Genomic DNA, 23,442 nt, shown 5'->3' with positions numbered 1-23,442 from the left:
ATATATATATATATATATATATATAAAAAATAATAATAATAATGTATGTGGGGGATCCCCATCTGGGATTTTCAGAGTAGGCACACATTGACAAATCTACCTTTTGCATGGTTACAGCGGAGGCCATTTAAAATGACATTTATCAATTGTTTTTACAAGCAAGGAGGGAAGCGCTCACAGCTCACACCAATTCAAGAACAAGGCAATGACATAGTAGCAATGAGGGGAAAACTCTAAAGACTAATTTACATGGCATGACAGTTTGTTTTGAGAAAGCGATTGTTGAATCATCGTGAGAACGTGTTTCAACTCCTCCGAGAGGACTTTCCTCTGTTTGGATTGGTTAAAGTTTAGATCCCACCTGAACAAGTACTTTAGAGTTCAGTAACTAAAACCGAGCCAAGATGCTCCTGGAGGGACAACATCCAGCCCCTCCCCCAAACTCGTCCCCGCCACCACTACCACCCGCTTCCCTTAACCTAGCCTCAGCTACCAGGCTTCGCTCAAAAGGTAAGGTGAAAGGCTGTGGCTACTCTTAACCTGGTCTAACAACAGGGTACTTCACAGGCAATGAAGAAAAAGGCAACAAGAGAACAATCAAATCAAAAAAGGACTCACCAACGTTGACCATTAGTAAACAAATAAATAAGGCTATGACCAAACAATATCAATATCTCTATATATATATATATGGGTATTGGTATATATATATATATATATATATAGAATAACAGAAAAATGTGCAACGGTTCCAGTATCCTTTCAAACAAAATCTTCACATCTCTATAAGCGTTAATCTGTATTGTATATCTATTTTTTTTCATTTTTTTTTCATTGTTCTTGGCCCTTTGTACCACCAACCATTCTTCAATACCAATACCCATGGTTTAAACCTGCTACCCTACAGGTTTCACTACTTGAAAACTAGATGAGACACTTGTTAGAAGACAGTTTTCAAAAGGAGACTTATCTTTCTGCACCATCCGTCAGTGTTGTGTCCACTCAAGACAAATTAGACCCAGCTCTGTCAAATGTTCACTGTTAACGGAGTACCTTGAGAGAAATGTGTGTGAATGCCAGTCTGTTTGATGTAAACCGTTTCTCTACCATACCACCCATTAAGTTAGCGTCATGCTAACCCTACCACAGGCCAAGCATGGAGTGACTGGAGTACCGTTTCAGACTGTACCATCTCAGCAGGCATCCTTGCCACTGGAGCCATCTATGATACACTGCCAGGTCTATCAGCATAATCACGAATAGAGTAATCAATATAATTATCATCAGCTTTAAGGAGTGTAAGACTGATATAATATACTGTAGGCTAAAGGACTCCTCTCCCATGAGGCTCAGTCAGTGGAGGACAGTTCAACGCCACACCTGGCAGTCCCATGGCAAATCAGTGAATCTAATACCCATCGGCAACCTGAAGTCAGTCAACCACCTCGTCCTCTCAGAAGAACAATAATATAATAGAAAAACAGCGTTAATACTCCTCTTTCACAACTGTCACACGCGCACACACACACACACACACACACACACACACACACACACACACACACACACAGTATCAGTACTGAAATCATTGAAAGCCTCTCAGGCAGGCCATAAGTAAGGAGAGGTTCTTTCTCACATAATAACTCTTCATGCTTACTGAGAACCCACCTCCCCTTCTGACCCACCAACCCCCACAAATGCAACATTTCTTAAAAGAAAAAGAAATATTGCATCTAAATGATGCGGAAAAAACCCAAAACACTGCAAAAGAAACCAAAAGCAGAATCCAAATCAATAAATAATGCTTATGGCCTAGCAGGCTGGCCTAGCCCGGCGGTACAGGTCTGTTAGCGTTAGCTGGTTAGCAGTGGAGCGATAGAGGACTAAGAGGTGGCGGCATCGTCCTTCTAGACGTCTCCTGTAGAACATAACGTGAAGACTTGGCTTTCATCAGTCAGACACTAGAGTGGGGTTGGAGGGGTTATGTGTCGGTCTCACAGTTGGGGCATGTGGGCTCTCACACTAGTGAAACTGGGAGACCAACCACCATAGGGGAGTTTGGGTAATGTAGGCCAGGCCCCAAAGTGGCCCTCCGACGACATAGCGATGATGACAGGGAAGCTTGAATGGCTCCCCCATAGAGCCCAGTCTCAGGGAGTGACGTGGAGGAGGCTTGGGGGTAAAAGAGGGGGAGAGAAAGTAGGGGAAGATGGTTTGTACATGGAGTCAGGCTGAGGTGGGGGCAGTTGGGGCTATGCTGAGGGAGGGCCCTGTCCAGGTTTTTTTTGCTGTTAGGGCCCTCTGAGGCCCCCCTCTCTACCTGTTCTTCTGCTCCTGCATTACTCGCTTGGTGATGCGGCCGCACAGCAGGCCGAACAGGAAGAGAACGCACACGCCCAGGCCAATCATAGCCAGGATGTAGTTCTTGGAGGGTGAGGTCATCACCTGCATGGCCAGGTCTGAGAATCCTTCGGCCGGGGCCACCTGGGAGGGACAGAGGGGAGCAGGTGTGGGTGTCAATCAAATTATGGAAAAGTAGAGAGGTTTCAGTGTGAAATTGTGTGAGTTCAATGCTAGACCATAGGAGGGTGAGCATCCACTGTAGTGTTGCACGGTATACCAGTACCGAAGTAATATCCCTGTAACAAAACCTCATTATACCAACATTATATACCAACATTACCAACATTTTTGAATACCGTAGTACTGTTTCATACAATAAAGACTTTTTCAGCCCTACCGATCTAAAGAACCTGCTGGCACCTGTTATAAAATGTGTATAAAGTCAGTTCTGTTAAAAAATGTTTGTTGAATTTCAGCAACAGCCACTAGTCTCCGATATGCACACCTCTAATAACATCCCCTTTACTTTCATGCGCAAATCACGTGGCAGCTGTAAATCAGCCAGCTGCATCCCCTACCAGCCCTCACTCACGTGCTTCTCTCAGCATCCCCTACCAGCCCTCACTCACCTGCTTCTCTCAGCATCCCATACCAGCCCTCACTCACCTGCTTCTCTCAGCATCCCCTACCAGCCCTCACTCACCTGCTTCTCTCAGCATCCCCTACCATCCCTCACTCACCTGCTTCTCTCAGCATCCCCTACCATCCCTCACTCACCTGCTTCTCTCAGCATCCCCTACCATCCCTCACTCACCTGCTTCTCTCAGCATCCCCTACCAGCCCTCACTCACCTGCTTCTCTCAGCATCCCCTACCAGCCCTCACTCACCTGCTTCTCTCAGCATCCCCTACCAGCCCTCACTCACCTGCTTCTCTCAGCATCCCCTACCAGCCCTCACTCACCTGCTTCTCTCAGCCTGCTCTTCAAGCTCATCTATTCCTCCATCAGTTTTGTTAAACATCATTTAGCCGTGATGGTGAGCAGGGATGCAGACCCAGACCCAGATGACTCTTCTGTTAGATTTGTACATGTGTTACATTGGAGCAGCGCGCAAAGCGAGCAATGTGGATACATGGTTATTTCATCGCCTGTTATAACCAAGAGCACAGACTAGTCTGTGAGCAGAGCGAAGTCGGAGCTGAACGCGCCCAATTTCACTGGAGCACGCAGCGAGATTCCCAAAAGGCTGGAGTGTCGGCCTTTTCCAATTTCGCTCCAGTAGAACTCACTTCAGGAGCTCAGGGCATGTCCGGCCCAGCATGCATTTGTAGTCTACTTGTGTGCTGCTATAGCCCCTTGCTTTAGCTACTGTCATGGAGTTTGCTAAATATTTTCATAAAGAAACTGATAGACCACACAGGTGCTAAATCAAGGTGACTTACAAAGATGAGGACCAAGGGTAAGAGAGGGAGTGTGGTGATGCAGTGTCCACAACTAAAGAATCATTGTGGAATCTGAAAAGACATGTATCCCGAAATCATGATGGTGTACTTACTGCGTGCACATGCTAAAAGGAAGGAACGAGGTGGGTAGATAACTAAGTGTGTCATTGCCTAAAAACCTTTGGGCCTACCTACAGAAAAAAAATAAAACAACTCTGCCCAGACTGGCAAGAGTGGCCGTCCCCAGTGGCTCTGCCAGTAAGGAGAGGATATTCTCTGCTGCTGGCCGGCTCTCCATGCACCATCGCATGAGCCTGAAGCCAACAAAATGTTGTTTAAATGCTGAGCGCTTTATGTCCCTACCAGCCTATTGGGTCGCACTCACAAATGCATTGCTTTGTAGGCTACAGCCTTGAAATAATATAGCCTAAATAATACATTGTTGTTCCTTCTTTGTCTCCCTGTCTGGCTCCTGACCTATTTAGAGAGTTATATGCTGTTTAATATGGCATGTAACCTATCTGAAATGATATTTGCTTCTTACATTCACCTTTTCATGTTTATTCAAATACTTTTAATTCAAGTCCATATGGTTTGGTTTCAATACTTCAAAACCAAAAGGTCGGTCCAGGTAGTCACAAAAATAGATGGGTGTTAGTTACATTTCCAACCGCTCAACTCTGCTCACATGCTTTAGCCTGCAGCCTTAGAGCAGAGGAAACGCCTCGTCTCTAGCCTGCAGCCTTAGAGCAGAGGAAACGCCTCGTCTCTAGCCTGCAGCCTTAGAGCAGAGGAAACGCCTCGTCTCTAGCCTGCAGCCTTAGAGCAGAGGAAACGCCTCGTCTCTAGCCTGCAGCCTTAGAGCAGAGGAAACGCCTCGTCTCTAGCCTGCAGCCTTAGAGCAGAGGAAACGCCTCGTCTCTAGTCTGCAGCAGAAGAAACATCTCATCTCTAGTCTGCAGCTTTACAGCAGAGGAAACATCTCGTCTCTAGTCGAAACGGTTCAAAAAACTATGATCCCTATTACCAGAGGTGCCTTTTTCCTTTCTATCTGGATTCGGACGCATTTTATATAAATTTCATAAACCATGTCACGGGGCCGTTTTTTAAACTAATCCTGGGTCGCTAATTATTGGTGTTGTTCAGTCGTTACCTAGATAGCTAACAACCTGGTAAATTGACAGTAGGTTTAGGCACATTTGACTGGCACAGGAAGAAAGGAAAATGGTCTGATTCTCGTGAGATGTGCTTGAAAAGGTAGGATTCATATAGGCCTAATGTAAAAATCTATTTCTGGTGCTACTTACATTCAGTTTGTGTGTGTGTTTATGAGAGTCAGGGAGAGTGTGTGAGGAAGGGAGTGTGTGTGTGTGTGTGTGTGTCTCCGTTAACTGAAGAGTAAAGGTTTCATGCAGTGTTTTCCCCTTACTGACACAATGACATGCAGATCATTATACATGTTTATCACAGGTTGGTGGCACCTTAACTGGGGAGGACGGGCTCGTGGTCATGGCTGGAGCGGAATCAGTGCAATGCTATTGAAGACATGGTTTCTATGTGTTTGATGCCATTCCATTTGCGCCATTCTAGCCATCATTATGAGTCGTCCTCCATTCAGCAGCCTCCACTGATGTACAGTTGAAGTTGGGAGTTTACATACACCTAAGCCAAATACATTTAAACTCAGTTTTCGCAATTCCTGACATTTAATCCCAGTAAAAATTCCCTGTCTTAGGTCAGTTAGGATCACCACTTTATTTTAAGAATGTGAGATATCAGAATAGTAGAGAGAATTATTTATTTTAGCTTATATTTCTTTCATCACATTCCCAGTGGGTCAGAAGTTTACATACACTCAATTAGTATTTGGTAGCATTGCCCTTAAATTATTTAACTTGGGTGAACTGTTTGGGTAGACTTACACAAGATCCCCACAATAAGTTGGGTGAAGGGGATATTCTGTAATGATATCAGTGATCACTGTGCTATTGCTTGTGTTAGAAATACAAAAAAATGACTGAAGCCAAACCCCGTTATATTTTTCAAACACATTTTAGACAGATTATGTAAGAGAGCTTGCTCATCAATCTGTACCATAATATTGACTGAGTACATCTGATTCCTGATGTTGACACTGCCTGGGACTATTTTTATATGAAATGTGTGTCCATTTGTGATAAGCATGCCCCTGTGAAGATATTTAGAATCAGTGGAAGGGACAATACCTGGTTTTCAGATAACTTGGCAGAATTAATTAGAAAGAGAAATATATACAGTTGAAGTTGGAAGTTTACATACACCTTAGCCAAATACGTTTAAGCCCAGTTTCACAATTCCTGACATTTAATCCAAGCAAAAATTCCCTGTCTTAGGTCAGTTAGGATCACCACAAATGTCAGAATAATAGTAGAGAGAATTATTTATTTCAGCTTTTATTTCTTTCATCACATTCCCAGTGGTTCAGAAGTTCACATGCTACCAAATACTAATTGAGTGTATTGCCTTTAAATTGTTTCACTTGGGTTAAACGTGTCGGGTAGCCTTACACAAGCTTCCCACAATAAGTTGGGTGAATTTTGGCCCATTCCTCCTGACAGAGCTGGTGTAACCGAGTCAGATTGTAGGCCTCCTTGCTTGCACACACACTTTTTCAGTTCTGCCCACAAATTTTCCAATAGGATTGAGGTCAGGGCTTTGTGATGGCCACTCTAATACCTTGACTTTGTTGTCCTTAAGCCATTTCGCCACAACTTTGGAAGTATGCTTGGGGTCATTGTCCATTTGGAAGACCCATTTGCGACCAAGTTTTAACTTCCTGACTGATGTCGTGTGATGTTGCTTCAATATATCCACAATTTTCCGCCCTCATGATACCATCTATTATGTGAAGTGCACCAATCCCTCCTGCAGCAAAGCACCCCACAACATGATGCTGCCACCACCGTGCTTCACGGTTGGGATGTTGTTCTTCAGTTTGCAAGCCTCCCCCTTTTTCCTCCAAACATAACGATGGTCATTATGGCCAAACAGTTCTATTTTTGTTGTTTCATCAACCAACATTTCTCCAAAAAGTATGATCTTTGTCCCCATGTGCAGTTGCAAACTGTAGTCTGGCTTTTTTATGGTGGTTTTGGAGCAGTGTCTTCCTCCTTGCTGAGCGGCCTTTCAGGTTATGTCGATATTGGACTCGGTTTACTGTGGATATAGATACTTTTTTACCTGTTTCCTCGAGCATCTTCACAAGGTCCTTTGCTGTTGTTCTGGGATTGATTTACACTTTTCGCACCAAAGTACGTTCATCTCTAGGAGACAGAACACGTGTCCTTCCTGAGCGGTATGATGGCTGCGTGGTCCCATGGTGTTTATACTTGCGTACTATTGTTTGTACAGATGAACGTGGTACCGTCAGGCATTTGGAAATTGCTCCCAAGGATGAACCAGACTTGGAGGTCCACAATTTATTTTCCTGAGGTCTTGGCAGATTTCTTTTGATTTTCCCGTGATGTCAAGCAAAGAGGCACTGAGTTTGAAGGTAGGCCTTGAAATACATCCACAGGTACACCTCCAATTGACTCAAATGATGTCAATTAGCCTATCAGAAGATTCTAAAACCATGACATCATTTTATGGATTTTTACAAGCTGTTTAACATGTTGGGGATAGGGGGCAGTATTTGCACGGCCGGATAAAAAACGTACCCGATTTAATCTGGTTACTACTCCTGCCCAGTAACTAGAATATGCATATAATTGTTTGATTTGGATAGAAAACAACGGTGTTTGAACGGTGTCTGTGAGTATAACAGAACTCATTTGGCAGGCCAAAACCTGAGAAGATTCCAAACAGGAAGCGCTCTCTCTGACTATTTCTTGGCCTTCTTGATCATCTCTAACCAAAACAGGGGATCTCTGGCATAACGTGACATTTTCTAACGCTCCCATAGGCTCTCAGAAGGCGCCAGAACGATGAATGGTGGCTTTGCAGGCCATGGCTGAAAAACATTAGCGCATTTGGATAGTGGTCGATCTGAGGACAATGAGACTGGAGGCGCGTGCACGAGCCGACACCATGTTTACTTTCTCTCTCTTTGAACGAAAACAACGACTCCCGGTCGGAATATTATCGCTTTTTTACGAGAAAAGTCCTGGGAGTGCATTCTGACGAAGAACAGCAAAGGTAATCAAACTTTTCTAATAGTAAATCGGAGTTTGGTAAGTACCACACTTGGTGGGTGTCAAAATAGCTAGCCTGTGATGGCCGGGCTATCTACTCAGAATATTGCAAAATGTGCTTTCACCGAAAAGCTATTTTAAAAATCGGACATAGTGAGTGCGTAAAGGAGTTCTGTATCTATAATTCTTAAAATAATTGTTATGTTTTTTGTGAATGTTTATAGTGAGTAATTTAGTAAATTCACCGGAAGTGTTCGGTGGGAATGCTAGTCACATGCTAGTCACATGCTAATGTAAAAAGCTGGTTTTTGATATAAATATGAAATATTGATTAAACAAAACATGCATGTATTGTATAACATAATGTCCTAGGAGTGTCATCTGATGAAGATCATCAAAGGTTAGTGCTGCATTTAGCTGTGGTTTTGGTTTTTGTGACATTATATGCTTGCTTGAAAAATGGGTGTCTGATTATTTCTGGCTGGGTACTCTGCTGACATAATCTAATGTTTTGCTTTCGTTGTAAAGCCTTTTTGAAATCATACAGTGTGGTTAGATTAACGAGAGTCTTGTCTTTAAAATGGTGTAAAATAGTAATATGTTTGAGAAATTGAATTAATAGCATTTCTAAGGTATTTGAATATCGCGCCACGGGATTACACTGGCTGTTGAGTAGGTGGGAAGCCCATAGAGGTTAAAGGTACAGTCAACTTAGTGCATGTAAACTTCTGACCCATTGGAATTGTGATACAGTGAATTATAAGTGACATAATCTGTCTGTAAACAGTTGTTGGAAAAATTACTTGTGTCATGCACAAAGTAGATGTCCTAACAGACTTGCCAAAACTATAGTTTGTTAACAAGAAATGGAATGGTTGAGAAACGAGTTTTAATAACTCCCACCTACCTGTATGTAAAGTTACGACTTCAACTGTATATTCCTTCCTGCCATTCCTCCAGCCAAATCTCAGGTAGGCCTTCGCAAATATGAGGAAATCTTCCATTATATATGCAGTCTTCCATTCTTTACATTCATTGAGTAGGAGTGTGAATTTCAGTGACAGGTTTTTGAAGAATGTTTTGAAAACGTGAACGAGCGTCCGGGGGGACGGGGAGAACAGATTTAAGTGCCTTAAAAAGCATGATGGTAATGTCTGACAGGTTCTCACTTGTTTTGAAGGGATTTGGGTGAGTGCTTAGTCAAGCTAGTGACGTGTTGCTGGTGGGTGTGTGTGTGACTTGTTCACCTTGGCAGCGTAGCTCCACATGTCGATGCGGTCCTGCAGTCTCTTCTTACACTCTGGCTGCAGACGCACCCTCTTGTCTTGCAGAGCCTCCATCAGACAGGACATCTCTGAGGAGGAACCAACGCACACTGTCAGGTAATCAAATTTCATTGGTTGTGTACACATATTTTGCTGATGTTATCGCAGGTGCAGCGAAATGCTCCTGTTTCTAGCTCCAACATTGTTGTAAGGCCACTCAACACAAAGCAAAAAGGGCCAAAGCGGTAAGAGATGTGTGTACGAGGGACAGAGGTGTGTATACAAATTGACCGTGTGCGTTACTCACGGCGTCCTCGTCCTGGTGGGATGGCAGCACAGTGATGTTTGATGTCCAGAGCACAGGCTGTGTGGAGGACAGGGTCCACAAAGATGTCTGCTTTACTCTCCTTCAGTATGTTCAACACCTCCTGCAGAGAAAAACAGAGAAAGGCGTGAAGAAGAGGGATTATGTGAGACTCTTGACTCCCACAAAGCGGAACATTGTTACATTGGAGGTGAGGAGATGAGAACCACCCACCTTCTTGCAGCCCTCCACTTTGATCTTGAGCAGGTTGACTTTGAGACACTCCTCTACTTGACCCGTCTGTTCCTGGGCCGCAGCCTCCTCTGGACACAGCCGAGAGATCTGACACACAGACGCGTGTTAACTCAGTGACTTCCCCAATGTGAAAAAAAACCCGTAATAACGTGCGTAAACAGCAGAAATAGTCTTGCGCAGGACTGGGCGGCCTACTCACCTCGTCAGTGCAGTGCAGCTGCAGCTGAGGGTCCAGTCTGTAGTCCAGAGCTGACTCCTGCAGGATAACCCTGATCTGATCCTCACAGTCAGGAGACAGACGCTGTGGACAACATTACGCGTTTAGTACACACACCCAAACAGACAGACATAAAAAATAAAAAAACGCCTCAACACGGTAGTAACACGGTAGTAACAAACCCCCCCCCCCAAAAAAAGGTGAACAAAATAAAAAGAACCAGTAACTCATTCTGCATTCTGACCTGGTCGGCGTATTTGAGTTTGAGGCAGGAGACGACCTGTCCCTCTAGCTCGCTGTCCCCTGTAGCCTTGTTCAGGATGCTCTGGCAGAACTTCGGGATGTCAGCCTTACACGACTTCCTCAGCACCGGGTTCAACCTGTAGTCTGGACAGGACACACGGGAGAGGAGACAGGGTGAGAACAGATGGGACATAGAAGCAATGCTACAGAGGTGCTGTGTTTGCATGCTGGAAGCCATAATCTCTGCTCATATTGTGAGCAGTGGAGACCGGTGGGAGGAGCTCGAGGAGGACGGGCTAATTGTAATGGCTAGAATGGCAGAAATGGAACGGAGTCAAATACGTGGTTTCCATATGTTTGATACCGTTCCATTAATTCCATTCCAGCCATTAGAATGAGTCCGTCCTCCTATAGCTTGTCCCACTAGCCTCCTCTGATTGTGAGCTATAGTGTGTGTGTGTGTGTGTGTGTCTGTGTGTTCAGTATCTACCCGTGTTCTGTGTGATCTGTCTCTTGGTGATCATCTGTTTACACTTGGGGTCCATCAGCTCGCTGTTCTTGTTCTGCTTCAGGCACTGCAGCATGTTCTTGGCATCAGCCTCAGTACAGAACCGCTGGTAGAGACAGACAGAGACAACACTATGAAACTCAGAACCCTGATGAAGGCAGCCTAGCTGTCGAAACGCTGGTTGTTATTATAAATGACATTCATTGCACGGGAGCCACAGACCATGCAGCTTTTCTCTTGTAAGAGTCCCGGACTATAAAAACACTGGAAGAGAATACGCATGGGAGAGACCAACAGGCACCACAAGCCACAGTCATCCTGTCTGTCTGACAGTTTTACTAACTGCCAGGAACCTCTTCTTCAGAAAATTATAATTATACAAAATACACTCAAATTTAATTTCAGAGGCAATGCAATCAGCAATCATGGTTTGATTGAGGCGCCTTCGAGCATAAGTACATTGTTGAAGACTTCCTTACATTCCTTGCATTTGGACCTGTGTCCTTGTGTGCTAAAATGACGCTGTGAAAAAAGTACATACCCGGATCATCGGCTTGCAGACCCTCATGAGTTGGTAGTCGAGCTCTGAGTCCATCATCTCTACCTCCTGCAGCTTAAACACCTTGTGGTGACAGCGTTGGGTCAGCTGCTTCTTGTTCTCCTTCAGACACTCGATCACCTATTACAGAGAGAGGGCACTCGTCTTCATCGTCATAGTCATCCTCGTCAATCATCCTCGTGTTGAAATATTACCGTTGCTAAACGCTTTTGTCTAGGGCACGACTGACAAGCGAGGTTGTCGTCAGGCTGATGGGAATGTGTTTAGAACACTCATTAATAATACTGACCTGTGCGTTTCCAAAGGCCACGTTCTGGCACAGCCTCCCGATGTCCTGCTTACAGGAGTCGTAGAGCTCAGGCTCCAGACGGATATCCTCAGACATTTCCAGCTCCTCCACCCTCAGCTGCTTACGACACTTGACAGACACACGCTGCTCCTTCATGTCCTGCAGAGTGTCGTTCCTCACCGTGGTGCTCAGACAGAGCACTACGTCCACCCTGAAGGGAAAGAGAGGGGAGCGAAAGAGAGAACGTTTTGTTTGACGGTTTGTTCAACTATTTCCGGGTTCTCACTCAGGCAGCACTCACTTCTTCTTGATGTTGGGGCAGAGTTTGAGCACGTCCTCTTTGCAGGCCATCTTAAACTTGTAGGAGAAACGGAAGTCCTTAATCTGGACCTGAAAGGGAAGAGAAGGGACGAGCAAAAGGAGAAGGAACGAGCAGAGAAATGGGAGTGAAGCGACGGTCAAGGGCATGGGTTCAATTCTCACAGGGATTACACACATACTTATGTTGTTTCAGATCAGGAGTCCTATTTGACTCGGCCATGCCTCCTTGCCCGTCCAACAATTCCTCATCTACCACCCCTTCTAAACGCGACTAGCCCCGATGCGCCTACCTCTTTTTCCCCTGCCACGCTGCAGGGAGAAACTTTGTAGGAGGTCACTGAGTCCGAGTTGCTGAAGGAGCTCCTTAAACTTGACCGCCAAAAAACATCTGGGTCAGATGGTTTAGACCCATTCTTCTTTAAAGGTTGCTATAATCGCCAAGCCTATCTCTGACCTTTTAAACCCGTCTCTCCTCTCTGGGGAGGTTCCCATTCCTTGGAAGGCAGTCACAGTGCATTCTTTATTTAAAGAGGGAGATCAAGCGGATCCTAACTGTTATAGGCCTATTTCTATTTTACCCCGTTTATCAAAAGTGTTGGAAAACTTGTCAATAATCAATTGACTGGCTTTCTTGATGTCTATAGTATTCTCTCTGGTATGCAATCTGGTTTACGCCCAGGTTATGGATGTGTCACTGCAACCTTAAAAGGTGCTAATTGATGTCACCATTGATTCTAAGCAATGTTGTGCTGCTATTTTTATTGACTTGGCCAAAGCTTTTTATACGGTAGACCATTCCATTCTTGTGGGTCGGCTAAGGAGTATTGGTGTCTCTCTCAAAGAGTGCAGTGTATAAAGTCAGTACATCTGCTGTCTCAGCCACAGCCTGTCACCTAGTGAGTGGCCGACGCTCTTCTCAATTAACATCAACAACATAGCTCGGGCAGTAGGAAGCTCTCTTATCCATTTATATGCAGATGTTACAGTCTTATACTCAGCTGGCCCTCCCTGGATTTTGTGTTAAACGCTCTACAACAAAGCTTTCTTAGTATCCAACAAGCTTTCTCTGTCCTTACCCTTGTTCTGAACACCTCCAAAACAAAGGTCATGTGGTTTGGTAAGAAGAATGCCGCTCTCCCCAACGGTGTACTTACTACCTCTGAGGATTTAGAGCTTGAGGTAGTCACCTCATACAAGTACTTGGGAGTATGGCTAGACGGTGCACTATCCTTCTCTCAGCACATCTCAAAACTGCAGACTAAGGTTAAATAAATCTTGGTTTCCTCTATCGTAATCACTCCTCTTCCACCCCAGCTGCCAAACTAACCCTGATTCAGATGACCATCCTACCCATGCTAGATTACGGGTCCTTAATTTATAGATCGGTAGGTAAGGGTGCTTTCGAGCGGCTAGATGTTTTTTTTACCATTCGGCCATCAGATTTGCCACCAATGCTACACATCACTGCACTCTATACTCCTCTGTAAACTTGTCATCTCTGTATACCAGTCACAAGACCACTGGTTAATGCTTATTTATAAAACCCTCTTAGGCTTCACTCCCCCCTATCTGAGATATCTACTGCAACCCTCACCCTCCACATACAACACCCTTCCTGCTAGTCACATTCTGTTAAAAGGTCCCCAAAGCACATACATCCCAGGGTCACTTTTCTTTTCAGTTCGCTGCAGCTAGCGACTGGAACGAGCTGCAACAAACACTCAAACTGGCCTGTTTTAGTCTGTTCTGTCTCTCCTCATTCAGACTCAATTATGAACACTCTTACTGACAGTTTTGGCTGTTTTGCGTGATGCATTGTTGTCTCTACCTTCTTGCCCTTTATGCTGTTGTCTGTGCCAAATAAGATTTGTACCATGTTTTGTGCTGATAGCATGTTGTGCTGTTGTTGTCGTCTTAGGTCTCTTGTCGTGATGTGTGTTTTATCCTATATTTTTAATCCCAGCCCCCGTTCCCGCAGGAGGCCTTTTGGTAGGCCGTCATTGTAAATAAGAATTTGTTCTTAACTGACTTGCCTAGCTAAATAAAAGGTTCAATTAAATAAAGACAAATAAAATACACCAGTGTTGGGAGTATATTTGGAGTTGGGCCACAGAGACTCACCAGCTGGAAGTGTGTGACGCCCACGGCACACTTGTCGTTCATCTCCTTCTGGTGTTTGTTCTGCACCAGACACTCCATCAGATCCCCCGTGTCGATCTGGTTATCTGCCACCTCCTGGGAGAGAGGAAGAAAAATAGAAAGTGCTCAGGAGCCAAAGACCATAAGGAAAAAAGTTTGAGTACTGTTAGAGTCAGAATACAAAGCCATTGAAAAACAGTATGTCTCTTGTCCTTATAAGAATCAGTGAAATCAGTTAAAAGGTGCACTATGTAGAAATCGTTCCGCCATTTCCTGGTTACTAAAATTCTAATAGTTCACCTAGTGTCAGTTTATGTGACAAAACACACAAGTATAGTATAGAGAATCATTGTACCATCTAAACTGCTGAGAAATATATTTTCCATAACCAGAAATATTGTATTTTTAGCTGTTTGAAGCTGGTGTACAAAACAGAAAGAACAAAAACTAAACTTAAAACGGGAAGCACGGAAACAGCGCAGATAGAACAGATCTACTGCTTCTTTGACTTGCTTTCAACGAGAACAACAGATCTATAACTCACATTTCTTTTGTAATTATGGATCATTTGAAATTCTAGACTCTTAGCAGGATAGATATCCCTGTTATTGGTAGTAGAATTGAATGGGGGGGGGGGTTGCTGGTATGAATAGCCCTGTGAGAGAGCTCATCGTTGGGGTAGAGGTAGGACTCACGTGACAGTAGGACTGGATGACTGGCTCACAGGCTCGCATCAGCAGGGTCTCAATTTGAATGTCCTAGCGGGAGGAGAGAAGAACATCCTTTTACCATGTGACCAACCATAGTTTACCACAGCCAGTTCCTCACACAGAGCAGTCAGTAAATGTGTCCCTGGTACTCCTTTCTTACCTCAGACTCCAGTTCAGTCAGGTTGCCCACCACATCTTTGCACTCTGACACCAGGTCTTCTAGGTGGTCCTGTAGACAGTCCAGCTCCTGGAACACCCAAAAATACCACGTCCGACTTCAATACAGAAAACACACACCTTGGTTGTGCAATTATTACTGTGCCCCTGATCTAAGCCCAACATGGTTGACCACATGTTATAGTTAACGAGTACAAAGCATTCTAAAGAAAGATTATCCCGCCAGCAGTTACAGGCTACAATAAATAGATGGATGATATGGTTTAATATGCAAGTGATAAGAATTGTGTGAGACAGACAGCAGGTGGTCTCCTCCAGTACCTGTCCAGACTCTGCCTTCTCACTGCACCACTTCCCCAGGTCGGTCATACAGCGCCTCTGCAGCTCCGGGTCCAGCTTCACATCCAGCGCCCTCTGGTGGAGGATACGCTGCACCTCCACTTTACAGTCCCGAGACAGCTAGGAAATATCAAAGAATAGAACCCAACATTATAGAGCTCCGGGATCAGGGTTGGGGTCAATTCCCTTTCAATTCAGTCAATTGAGGCCAACCCTGTTGAGGATGCAGGACAAGAGACAACCAGAAAGTAGGGGACAAGAAAGACAAGCAAGCGTCAATGCTAATGGAATGTCCCATCAAAATGAATGATACTTTTGCTTGTAGTGTACCTTCAGTATATTGATTGGGTGATCACAAGACATAATCCCACTGTTGTCAATGTCACCAAGCAACCATTCCAGTGAAATATTCAGAGATTATTCAGATTATAGTTATTTTCATTGCAAGGCTGAAGATCATTCCAGAATATAGAGACCAATACATTACCTAATTCCACTTGACACCAATGCCACATTCAACATATAAAGGGGCACACTGATACATCAAGTGATAAGCGATATAATTACATTTTCAGAAATCGTTTTGAAATTGACATTCGACAGCAACAAAAAATCCCAAATGTTCCCTCATTTTGACCAGAATCATCTTCAAGAATCAGAACCCAATCACATCACGATAATCATCATCATCACTGAACTTACTTACAATGTAACCTTGTTTTCCTGTTTGTTCCACTGCATTGACCTTTTAAAAAGGACAACACTTTCAGGATGTACTGAGGACAGATGTACGGTATTTCTAAAGGTCTAAGATCACTTCAGACAATGGTTCTTGTGATTATTGTAAGTAAATCTATATTGCTATTCCTCTACATTAGGCACTGATGCGTTTCCTGTGTGCAGTACGCTGCAGTCAATCATGAGTATATAAAGACAAAACGGTTTGGACACACCTACTCATTCAAGGGTTTTTCTTTATTTTGATATTTTCTACATTGTAGAATAATAGTGAAGACCTCAAAACTATGAAATAACACATACGGAATCATGTAGTAAACAAAAAAGTGTTAAACAAATCAAAATATATATTATATTTGAGTTTCTTCAAAGTAGCCAGCATTTGCCTTGACAGCTTTGCACTCTTGGCATTCTCTCAACCAGCTTCATGGGGTAGTCACCTGGAATGGATTTCAATTAACAGATTGTTATGGCAAGAACAGCTCAAATAAGCAAAGAGTAACAACAGTCCATCATTACTTTAAAACATGAAGGTCAGTCAATCTGCAAAATTTCAAGAACTTTTAAAGTTTCTTCAAGTGCAGTTGCAAAAACCCTCAAGTACTATGATGAAACTGGCTCTCATGAGGGCCGCCACAGGAAAGGTAGACCAAGAGTTTCTTCTGCTGCAGAGAATACGTTCACTAGAGTTAACTGCACCTCAGATTGCAGCCCAAATAAATACTTCAGAGTCCAAGTAACAGAAACATTTCAACATCAATTGTTCAGAGGAGACTGTGTGAGTCAGGCCACCTTGGTGGAATTGCTGCAAAGAAAGCACTACTAAAGGACACCAATAGGAAGAAGAGATTTGCTTGGGCCAAGAAACACGATCAATGGACCTTAGACCGGTGGAAATCTGTCCTTTGGTCTGATGAGTACAAATTTGAGATTTTTGGTTCCAACTGCCGTGTCTTTGTGAGAAGCAGAGTAGGTGAACGGATGATCTCCATGTGTGTGGTTCCCACCATGAAGCATGGAGGAGGTGGTGTGATGGTGCTTTCATGGTGACACTGACAGTGATTTATTTAGAATTCAAGGCACACTTAACCAGCATGGCTACCACAGCATTCTGCAGCGATACGCCATCCCATCTGGTTTGCGCTTAGTGGGACTATCATTTGTTTTTCAACAGGACAATGACCCAACACAACTCCAGGCTGTGCAAGGGCTATTTGACCAATAAGGAGAGTGATGGAGTGCTGCATCAGATGACCTGGCCTCCACAATCCCCCGACCTCAACCCAATTGAGATGGTTTGGGATGAGTTGGACCGCAGAGTGAAAGAAAAGCAGCCAACAAGTGCTCAGCATATGTGGGAACTCCTTCAAGACTGTTGGAAAAGCATTCCAGGTGAAGCTGGTTGAGAGAATGCCAAGAGTGTGCAACGCTAAAATATATTTTGATTTGTTTCACACTTTTTTGGTTACTACATGATTCCATGTGTTATTTCATAGTTTTGATGTCTTCACTATTATTCTACAATGTAGAAAATATCAAAATAAAGAAAAACCCTTGAATGAGTAGGTGTGTCCAAACCTTTTTCTAGTACAGTATGTAAATATGAATGCATGTATGTCTATGGGTGCAATCCTACCCGCCGTCCCTGCTCCTCTGTGCGGTACGCGTGGCGGTACAGACAGGAGAAGACGGCGCCGGGTGGCATCATCTCGCTGGTCTCGTTCCAGCCGTGGGTGTGACACAGGCGGGAGGCGTCGCCCTGGCACTTCTTATACAAGATGGGGTCCAGTCTGGGAGGCAGAATGTTTGTGTAAGGAACCGTCAATCAAATGCATCTAGAATGCCCTTTTTACATCAGCAGTTGTCACAGTGTTTTACAGTCCTCCGGCCTTGACCCCAAAGAGCAAGCAAGAGCACGATGGAGGACGAAGCCATACCAGGAAAATGCAGTGACCAGGCATAATAACAACCCTTATATTAAAAAGGTTAAAAGCTTAAAAAGGCTTTGAATGTGTGGAGAATCGCCATATGTGTGGAGGATCCCCATAAACTAGCATTGCCACTTACTTCCAGTCCCGTGCTATGAAGTACTGCAGCTCCAGCAGCCTGTGTTCACAGTCCTCCACCATCTTGTCTGTGTACAGGTGCTCCATCAGACACGACAGGATCCTACACAATCACAACAAACACACATTACCAGAGCTGAAGTATGACAGATAAATGATTATATATTTATTTTAATCACTGTTCTGGTAGTTCTCTTTCCTATTATCTATGTAAAGTGAGCAGGGGAGTGGGAGAGTTTGGTGACTCACATCGGGTCTCCGTTGCGGATGTGTTTGCAGGCTGTCTGGATGACAGACTCACAGGCCTCGTTTAGGGCCCGGTCGATACGGTAGTCGGCCCCAGGGTCTGCCTCCTGGATCAAGGTCTGGAGCTGGGGGGGGGTCAATAACAACCAACCAATCAATCGATAGAAATAAAATAAAAAACATTATTTGAAGCAGATACCTGTGTACAGTATGTCTATTTTCGTTCTGGTCCATGGCTGCTCTTTAAAGCTCCAAACTAAATGATTGTGCCCTTAATCTCAGTCTTGATAACTCATCTCCTAATATCTATGGTGAGATTTTGTAGGTGAACTGAACTCACAGCTTTCTGGCAGAGGTTGTCGATGGCGCCCAGGTCTCCTCGGCCTACCCTCATCAAACAGTGCAGGGTGCGTCCCTTCCGGTGGAGTCCGGAGCAGTGGGCCTCGATCTCCCCACGGCAATGCAGCACAATCTCTGGGCTCAGAGAGAAGTCCTCCATCAACATCCTCCTGTAGTCCAACATCTCCCCCTGACATTCCCCGCTCACCGTACGACCTAGAACACACACACACACACGTCAGAAAATACCATGCAGGAACTGCAAGTAGGGCACTTGAAAGACATTTAATTTCATTAACTGAAGAGAAAAACACTAAAAGTAACACCAGTGTGACACCATATGAGAGTTTTGTACTCCAAAGGCAGATATACAGTACCAGTCAAAAGTTTGGACACACCTACTCATTCCAGGATTTTTCTTAATTTGTACTATTTTCTACAATGTAGAATAATAGTGAAGACATCAAAACTATGAAATAACATATGGAATCATGTAGTAACCAACAAAGTGTTTAAACAAATATCAAAATATATTTTAGATTTGAGATTCTTCAAATTAGCCACCCTTTGCCTTCATGACACCTTTGCACAATCTTGGCATTCTCTCAACCAGCTTCATGAGGTAGTCACCTGGAATGCATTTCAATGAACAGGTGTGCCTTCTTAAAAGTTACTTTCTGGAATTTCTTTCCTTCTTAATGCGTTTGAGCATATCAGTTGTGTTGTGACAAGGTAGAGGTGGTATACAGAAGATAGCCCTATTTGGTAAAAGACAAAGTCCATATTATGGCAAGAACAGCTCAAATAAGCAAAGAGAAACGACAGTCCATCACTACTTTAAGAGATGATGGTCAGTCAATGTGGAACATTACAAGAACTTTGAATGTTTCCTCAAGTGCAGTCGCAAAAACCATCAAGCGCTATGATGAAACTGGATCTGAACGGATGATCTCCGCATGTGTGGTTCCCACCATGAAGCATGGAGGTGGTGGTGTGATGGTGCTTTGCTGGTGACACGGTCAGTCATTTATTTAGAATTCTAGGCACACTTAACCAGCATGGCTACCACAGCGATACGCCATCCCATCTGGTTTGCTCTTAGTGGAACTATCATTTGTTTTTCCAACAGGACAATGACCCAAAACAAGGAGAGTGATGGAGTGCTGCATGAGATGACCTGGCCTCCACAATCACCCGACCTCAACCCAATTGAGATGATTTGGGATGAGTTGGACCGCAGAGTGAAAGAAAAGCAGCCAACAAGTGTTCAGCATATGTGGGAACTCCTTCAAGACCGTTGGAAAAGCATTCCAGGTGACTACCTCATGAAGCTGGTAGAGAAAATGTCAAGAGAATGCAAAGCTGTAGTCAAGGCAAAGGTTGGCTACTTTGAAGAATCTAAAATATAAAACATGTTGATTTTTTTTAACACTTTTTTGTTGTACAAAATAGTAAAAAAATTAAAATAAAAAAATAAAAACGTGGAATGAGTAGTTGTGTCCAAACCTTTGACTGGTACTGCATATTTACAAAACATAAGAGACAGAACAGGTGGACACACAGATATAGGTTAGGAAGACAAGAGCCAGACCAACCTCTGTGTACGGCAGACTCCAGACAGAGCAGCAGGTAGGAGAGGCGGGCCTCGCGGGCGCGGGGCATGTTGGTGTCTGCGCTGCAGCGGTACTTCCTCAGGTCCGTCTTGCAGGCCTTGGCCAGGGAGTAGCTCACCTTGTAGTCCTGGGCAATCAGCTTCTGACGAGTGGTCAGAGCATCTCTGCACTGTGGAGGACAGCCACAACACACCACAGCTCTGATCACAATCACTCTGACTTATTGACTAATGGCCAGGAGAATGGAAATAGAATGACCAGAAGACATTCCAGTGTTTCCCCTAGGATTTGTGGGCGTGGTAGTGGTCATGGCCAATGGCGCTGCCTCCACCCAAAATTTTAGAGGCCCTCCTCTTGGCCGCAGAGACAACATTTTGCTGTTTAAAAGTAACTGCCAAGTGTTTCAGATTTCTTTATTTACTTACAATACCAGTGAAACAGTTATTTCCCAAAAATATGTTAAAAAGCAGCTTTTCTTTGTTGGAATGGTGTGGGCGTACCCCAACAACAGAATGGTGTGGGCATATACCGTTTTTTGAAGTGTTTTTTCTCCAATTTATACTTTATAGGATGGGCATAGGCCCACCCACTGGGGAGCCAGGCCCAGTCAAATCAGAATGACTTTTTCCCCACAAAAGGGCTTTATTACAGACAGAAATGTTCCAGTTTCATTAGCTGTCTTGGTGGCTGGTCTCAGATGCTCCCGCAGGTGAATAAGCCAGATGTGGAGGTCCTGGGCTGGCGTGGTTACACTTGATCTGTGGTTGTGAGGCCGGATGGACATACTGCTAAATTCTCAAAATTTCTCTAAGGTGGCTTATGGTAGAGAAATTCAAATTCGATTCTCTGGCAACATCTCTTGTGGACGTTCTTGCAGTCAGCATTACACGCTGCCTCAAAACATCTGTGGCATTGTGTTGTGTGTCAAAACTGCACACTTATTTTCACCAGCACAAGCTGCACCAGCGTAATGATAATGCGGTTTAATCAGCTTCTTGATATGCCACACCTGTCAGGTGGATGGATTATCTTGGGAAAGGAGAAATGCTCATTAACAGGGATGTAAATAAATTTGAGCACAAAATTTGAGATAAGTTATATTTTTGTGCATATGGAACATTTCTGTGATCTTTCATTTCAGCTCATGAAACATGGGACCAACACTTTACACGTTGCGTTTATATTTTTGTTCTGAATACATTTCAAACAATTACTCAGACGGATCAAAGGCCAACATTGGAATAATATTCAAATACATTTTTCATGTATATAAATAAAAAAAGCCTACATATCAAAGTGTAGGTGATATGCATATGCTATTGGCTATAGCCTCGTGTCCAAACCGATGCTGACAAGGGAAGCGCCAGAAAATGTAGCCAAACTTTAATGACACTTAATTTGCCAACATAAATATAGGCTTAATACCAGTCATTTTGACAAATATAATAAAGAATAATTAACATTTCACGTCTAAAGCAGGGGTATTCAACTACTGCCCTACGATGTCCGGAGCCTGCTGGTTTTCTGTTCTACCTGATAACTGACCTGGTGTCCCAGGTCTAAATCAGTCCCTGATTAGAGGGGAACAATGAAGCAAGCAGTGGAACTGGCATCGTGGTCCAGAGTTGAGTTTGAAGGGGTCTGAAGGCTTGATTCTTTCGACATACTCGAGGCACGGTTCATTCAGATCAAATCGTCACAAGACCGGAGCGTGAAGGACAGTGCCTGTTGCACACCACACAGGCCAGTGGCGACCCGTCATTCAGAGCCCCACCTGTTTTGAGCCCCACATTTTTTGTAAAAAATATATTATATAAAAAAATTGGGGCTTGCCTGTTATGCATGTAATTTTGGCATTAATACGTGTCACGTATCAGTTTGCAAGCAATGTAAAAATATATACACTACCGTTCAAAAGTTTGGGGTCACTTAGAAATGTCCTTGTTTTTGAAAGAAAAGCACATTTTTGGTCCATTAAAATACCATCAAATTGATCAGAAATACAGTGTAGACATTGTTAATGTTGTAAATGACTATTGTAGCTGGAAACGGCTGATTTTTTAATGTAATATCTACATAGGCGTACAGAGGCCCATTATCAGCAACCGTCACTCCTGAGTTCCAATGGCATGTTGTGTTAGCTAATCCAAGTTTATCATTTTAAAAGGCTAATTGATCATTACCCACTACCCTGCCTTTCTAAGGTCTTCGAAAGCCAAGTCAACAAACAGATTACCGACCATTTCGAATCCCACCACACCTTCTCCGCTATGCAATCTGGTTTCAGAGCTGGTCATGAGTGCACCTCAGCCACGCTCAAGGTCCTAAACGATATCTTAACCGCCATTGATAAGAAACAATACTGTGCAGCCGTATTCATTGACCTGGCCAAGGCTTTCGACTCTGCCAATCAGAGTCGAAAGAACACGGGAGAACAATAAGAATAGCCCATGTTCTGATATTGTACATTTCAAAAGTGCTAAACAAATAGTTATATGGACTACGTCCATCCTAGCTCGCTCATTAATGTCTAAATCGAAATTGTCATTAGAAACCACGTTTGATTAAGCAAGTCAGCCATATTATTATTATTATAATAATTTATTTTTAAAGGCAGTCAATGAGGCTGAATGAACTGTTTCTCTGCCAGACAAGACACCACTGATAGCCAGGTGTAGCAATGGTAAGATGTTGGGATTGCTGTTGTAAGCCCTAACAGTTTGTGGGCACCGTTTGTCGTCGATATAGTGAAATGAATGTATTGTTTAGTGTTGTGTAGTGGCTTTGCTGGCATGCATTACACATTTGTTTGTTTTTTGCCCCACAAAGATTTACATGTTAAAATCGCCACTGGCAGAGGCGATCAGCATTTTGAAACTATTTAACCATAAACTTAACCATAAACACTTTTGAGATCAGTGTTCTCACTAATTGTATTTTGGAACATTCACGCGTAGCCTACAGTCATTCGCATTGTTGACCTTATAATATGAAGAAATACAACTAAACGGTCTTTAAAAATATATATATTATGGGCAGCAGTTGTATGAATTTTGGATCTGTCGTCCCAGAACTTTCCCAGCTTCTGTTTTAAACAGTCCTAGAAATACATTTTTTTGTCCCAAAGATGACGGGATGCCCTTCATTTCGAGCCCTG

At 43.7% G+C, this 23,442-nt stretch overlaps 1 protein-coding gene across 2 annotated transcripts in view; it reads right to left on the bottom strand.

Annotated features, from left to right (window-relative positions):
- Positions 1-333: 333 nt before the first annotated feature.
- LOC115196993 (Golgi apparatus protein 1) overlaps positions 334-23,442 on the bottom strand; it is a 44,249-nt gene continuing 21,140 nt past the window's right edge. The window contains exons 7-26 of one of the 2 annotated variants that reach the window (XM_029758094.1): positions 20,268-20,454; positions 18,674-18,888; positions 18,337-18,458; positions 18,089-18,190; positions 17,658-17,811; positions 15,990-16,028; positions 15,266-15,403; positions 14,928-15,014; positions 14,753-14,815; positions 14,040-14,153; positions 11,899-11,987; positions 11,598-11,808; positions 11,291-11,428; positions 10,732-10,855; positions 10,243-10,385; positions 9,981-10,082; positions 9,761-9,868; positions 9,530-9,650; positions 9,205-9,311; positions 334-2,484 (exon numbers count right to left, since the gene is read on the bottom strand). In XM_029758094.1, the coding sequence (XP_029613954.1) occupies positions 2,317-2,484; positions 9,205-9,311; positions 9,530-9,650; positions 9,761-9,868; positions 9,981-10,082; positions 10,243-10,385; positions 10,732-10,855; positions 11,291-11,428; positions 11,598-11,808; positions 11,899-11,987; positions 14,040-14,153; positions 14,753-14,815; positions 14,928-15,014; positions 15,266-15,403; positions 15,990-16,028; positions 17,658-17,811; positions 18,089-18,190; positions 18,337-18,458; positions 18,674-18,888; positions 20,268-20,454 (2,532 nt within the window). In that variant the 3' untranslated portion in view covers positions 334-2,316. The remainder of the gene's footprint in view (positions 2,485-9,204; positions 9,312-9,529; positions 9,651-9,760; positions 9,869-9,980; positions 10,083-10,242; positions 10,386-10,731; positions 10,856-11,290; positions 11,429-11,597; positions 11,809-11,898; positions 11,988-14,039; positions 14,154-14,752; positions 14,816-14,927; positions 15,015-15,265; positions 15,404-15,989; positions 16,029-17,657; positions 17,812-18,088; positions 18,191-18,336; positions 18,459-18,673; positions 18,889-20,267; positions 20,455-23,442) is intronic. The other variant, XM_029758095.1, reaches the window with a different exon arrangement.

The sequence above is a fragment of the Salmo trutta genome, chromosome 7 (genome assembly GCF_901001165.1).
Source record: "Salmo trutta chromosome 7, fSalTru1.1, whole genome shotgun sequence".
NCBI classification, from domain to species: Eukaryota; Metazoa; Chordata; class Actinopteri; order Salmoniformes; family Salmonidae; genus Salmo; species Salmo trutta.
Note: the sequence above shows the minus strand (reverse complement) of the source record. Positions and strands in the feature narration are given on the sequence as shown.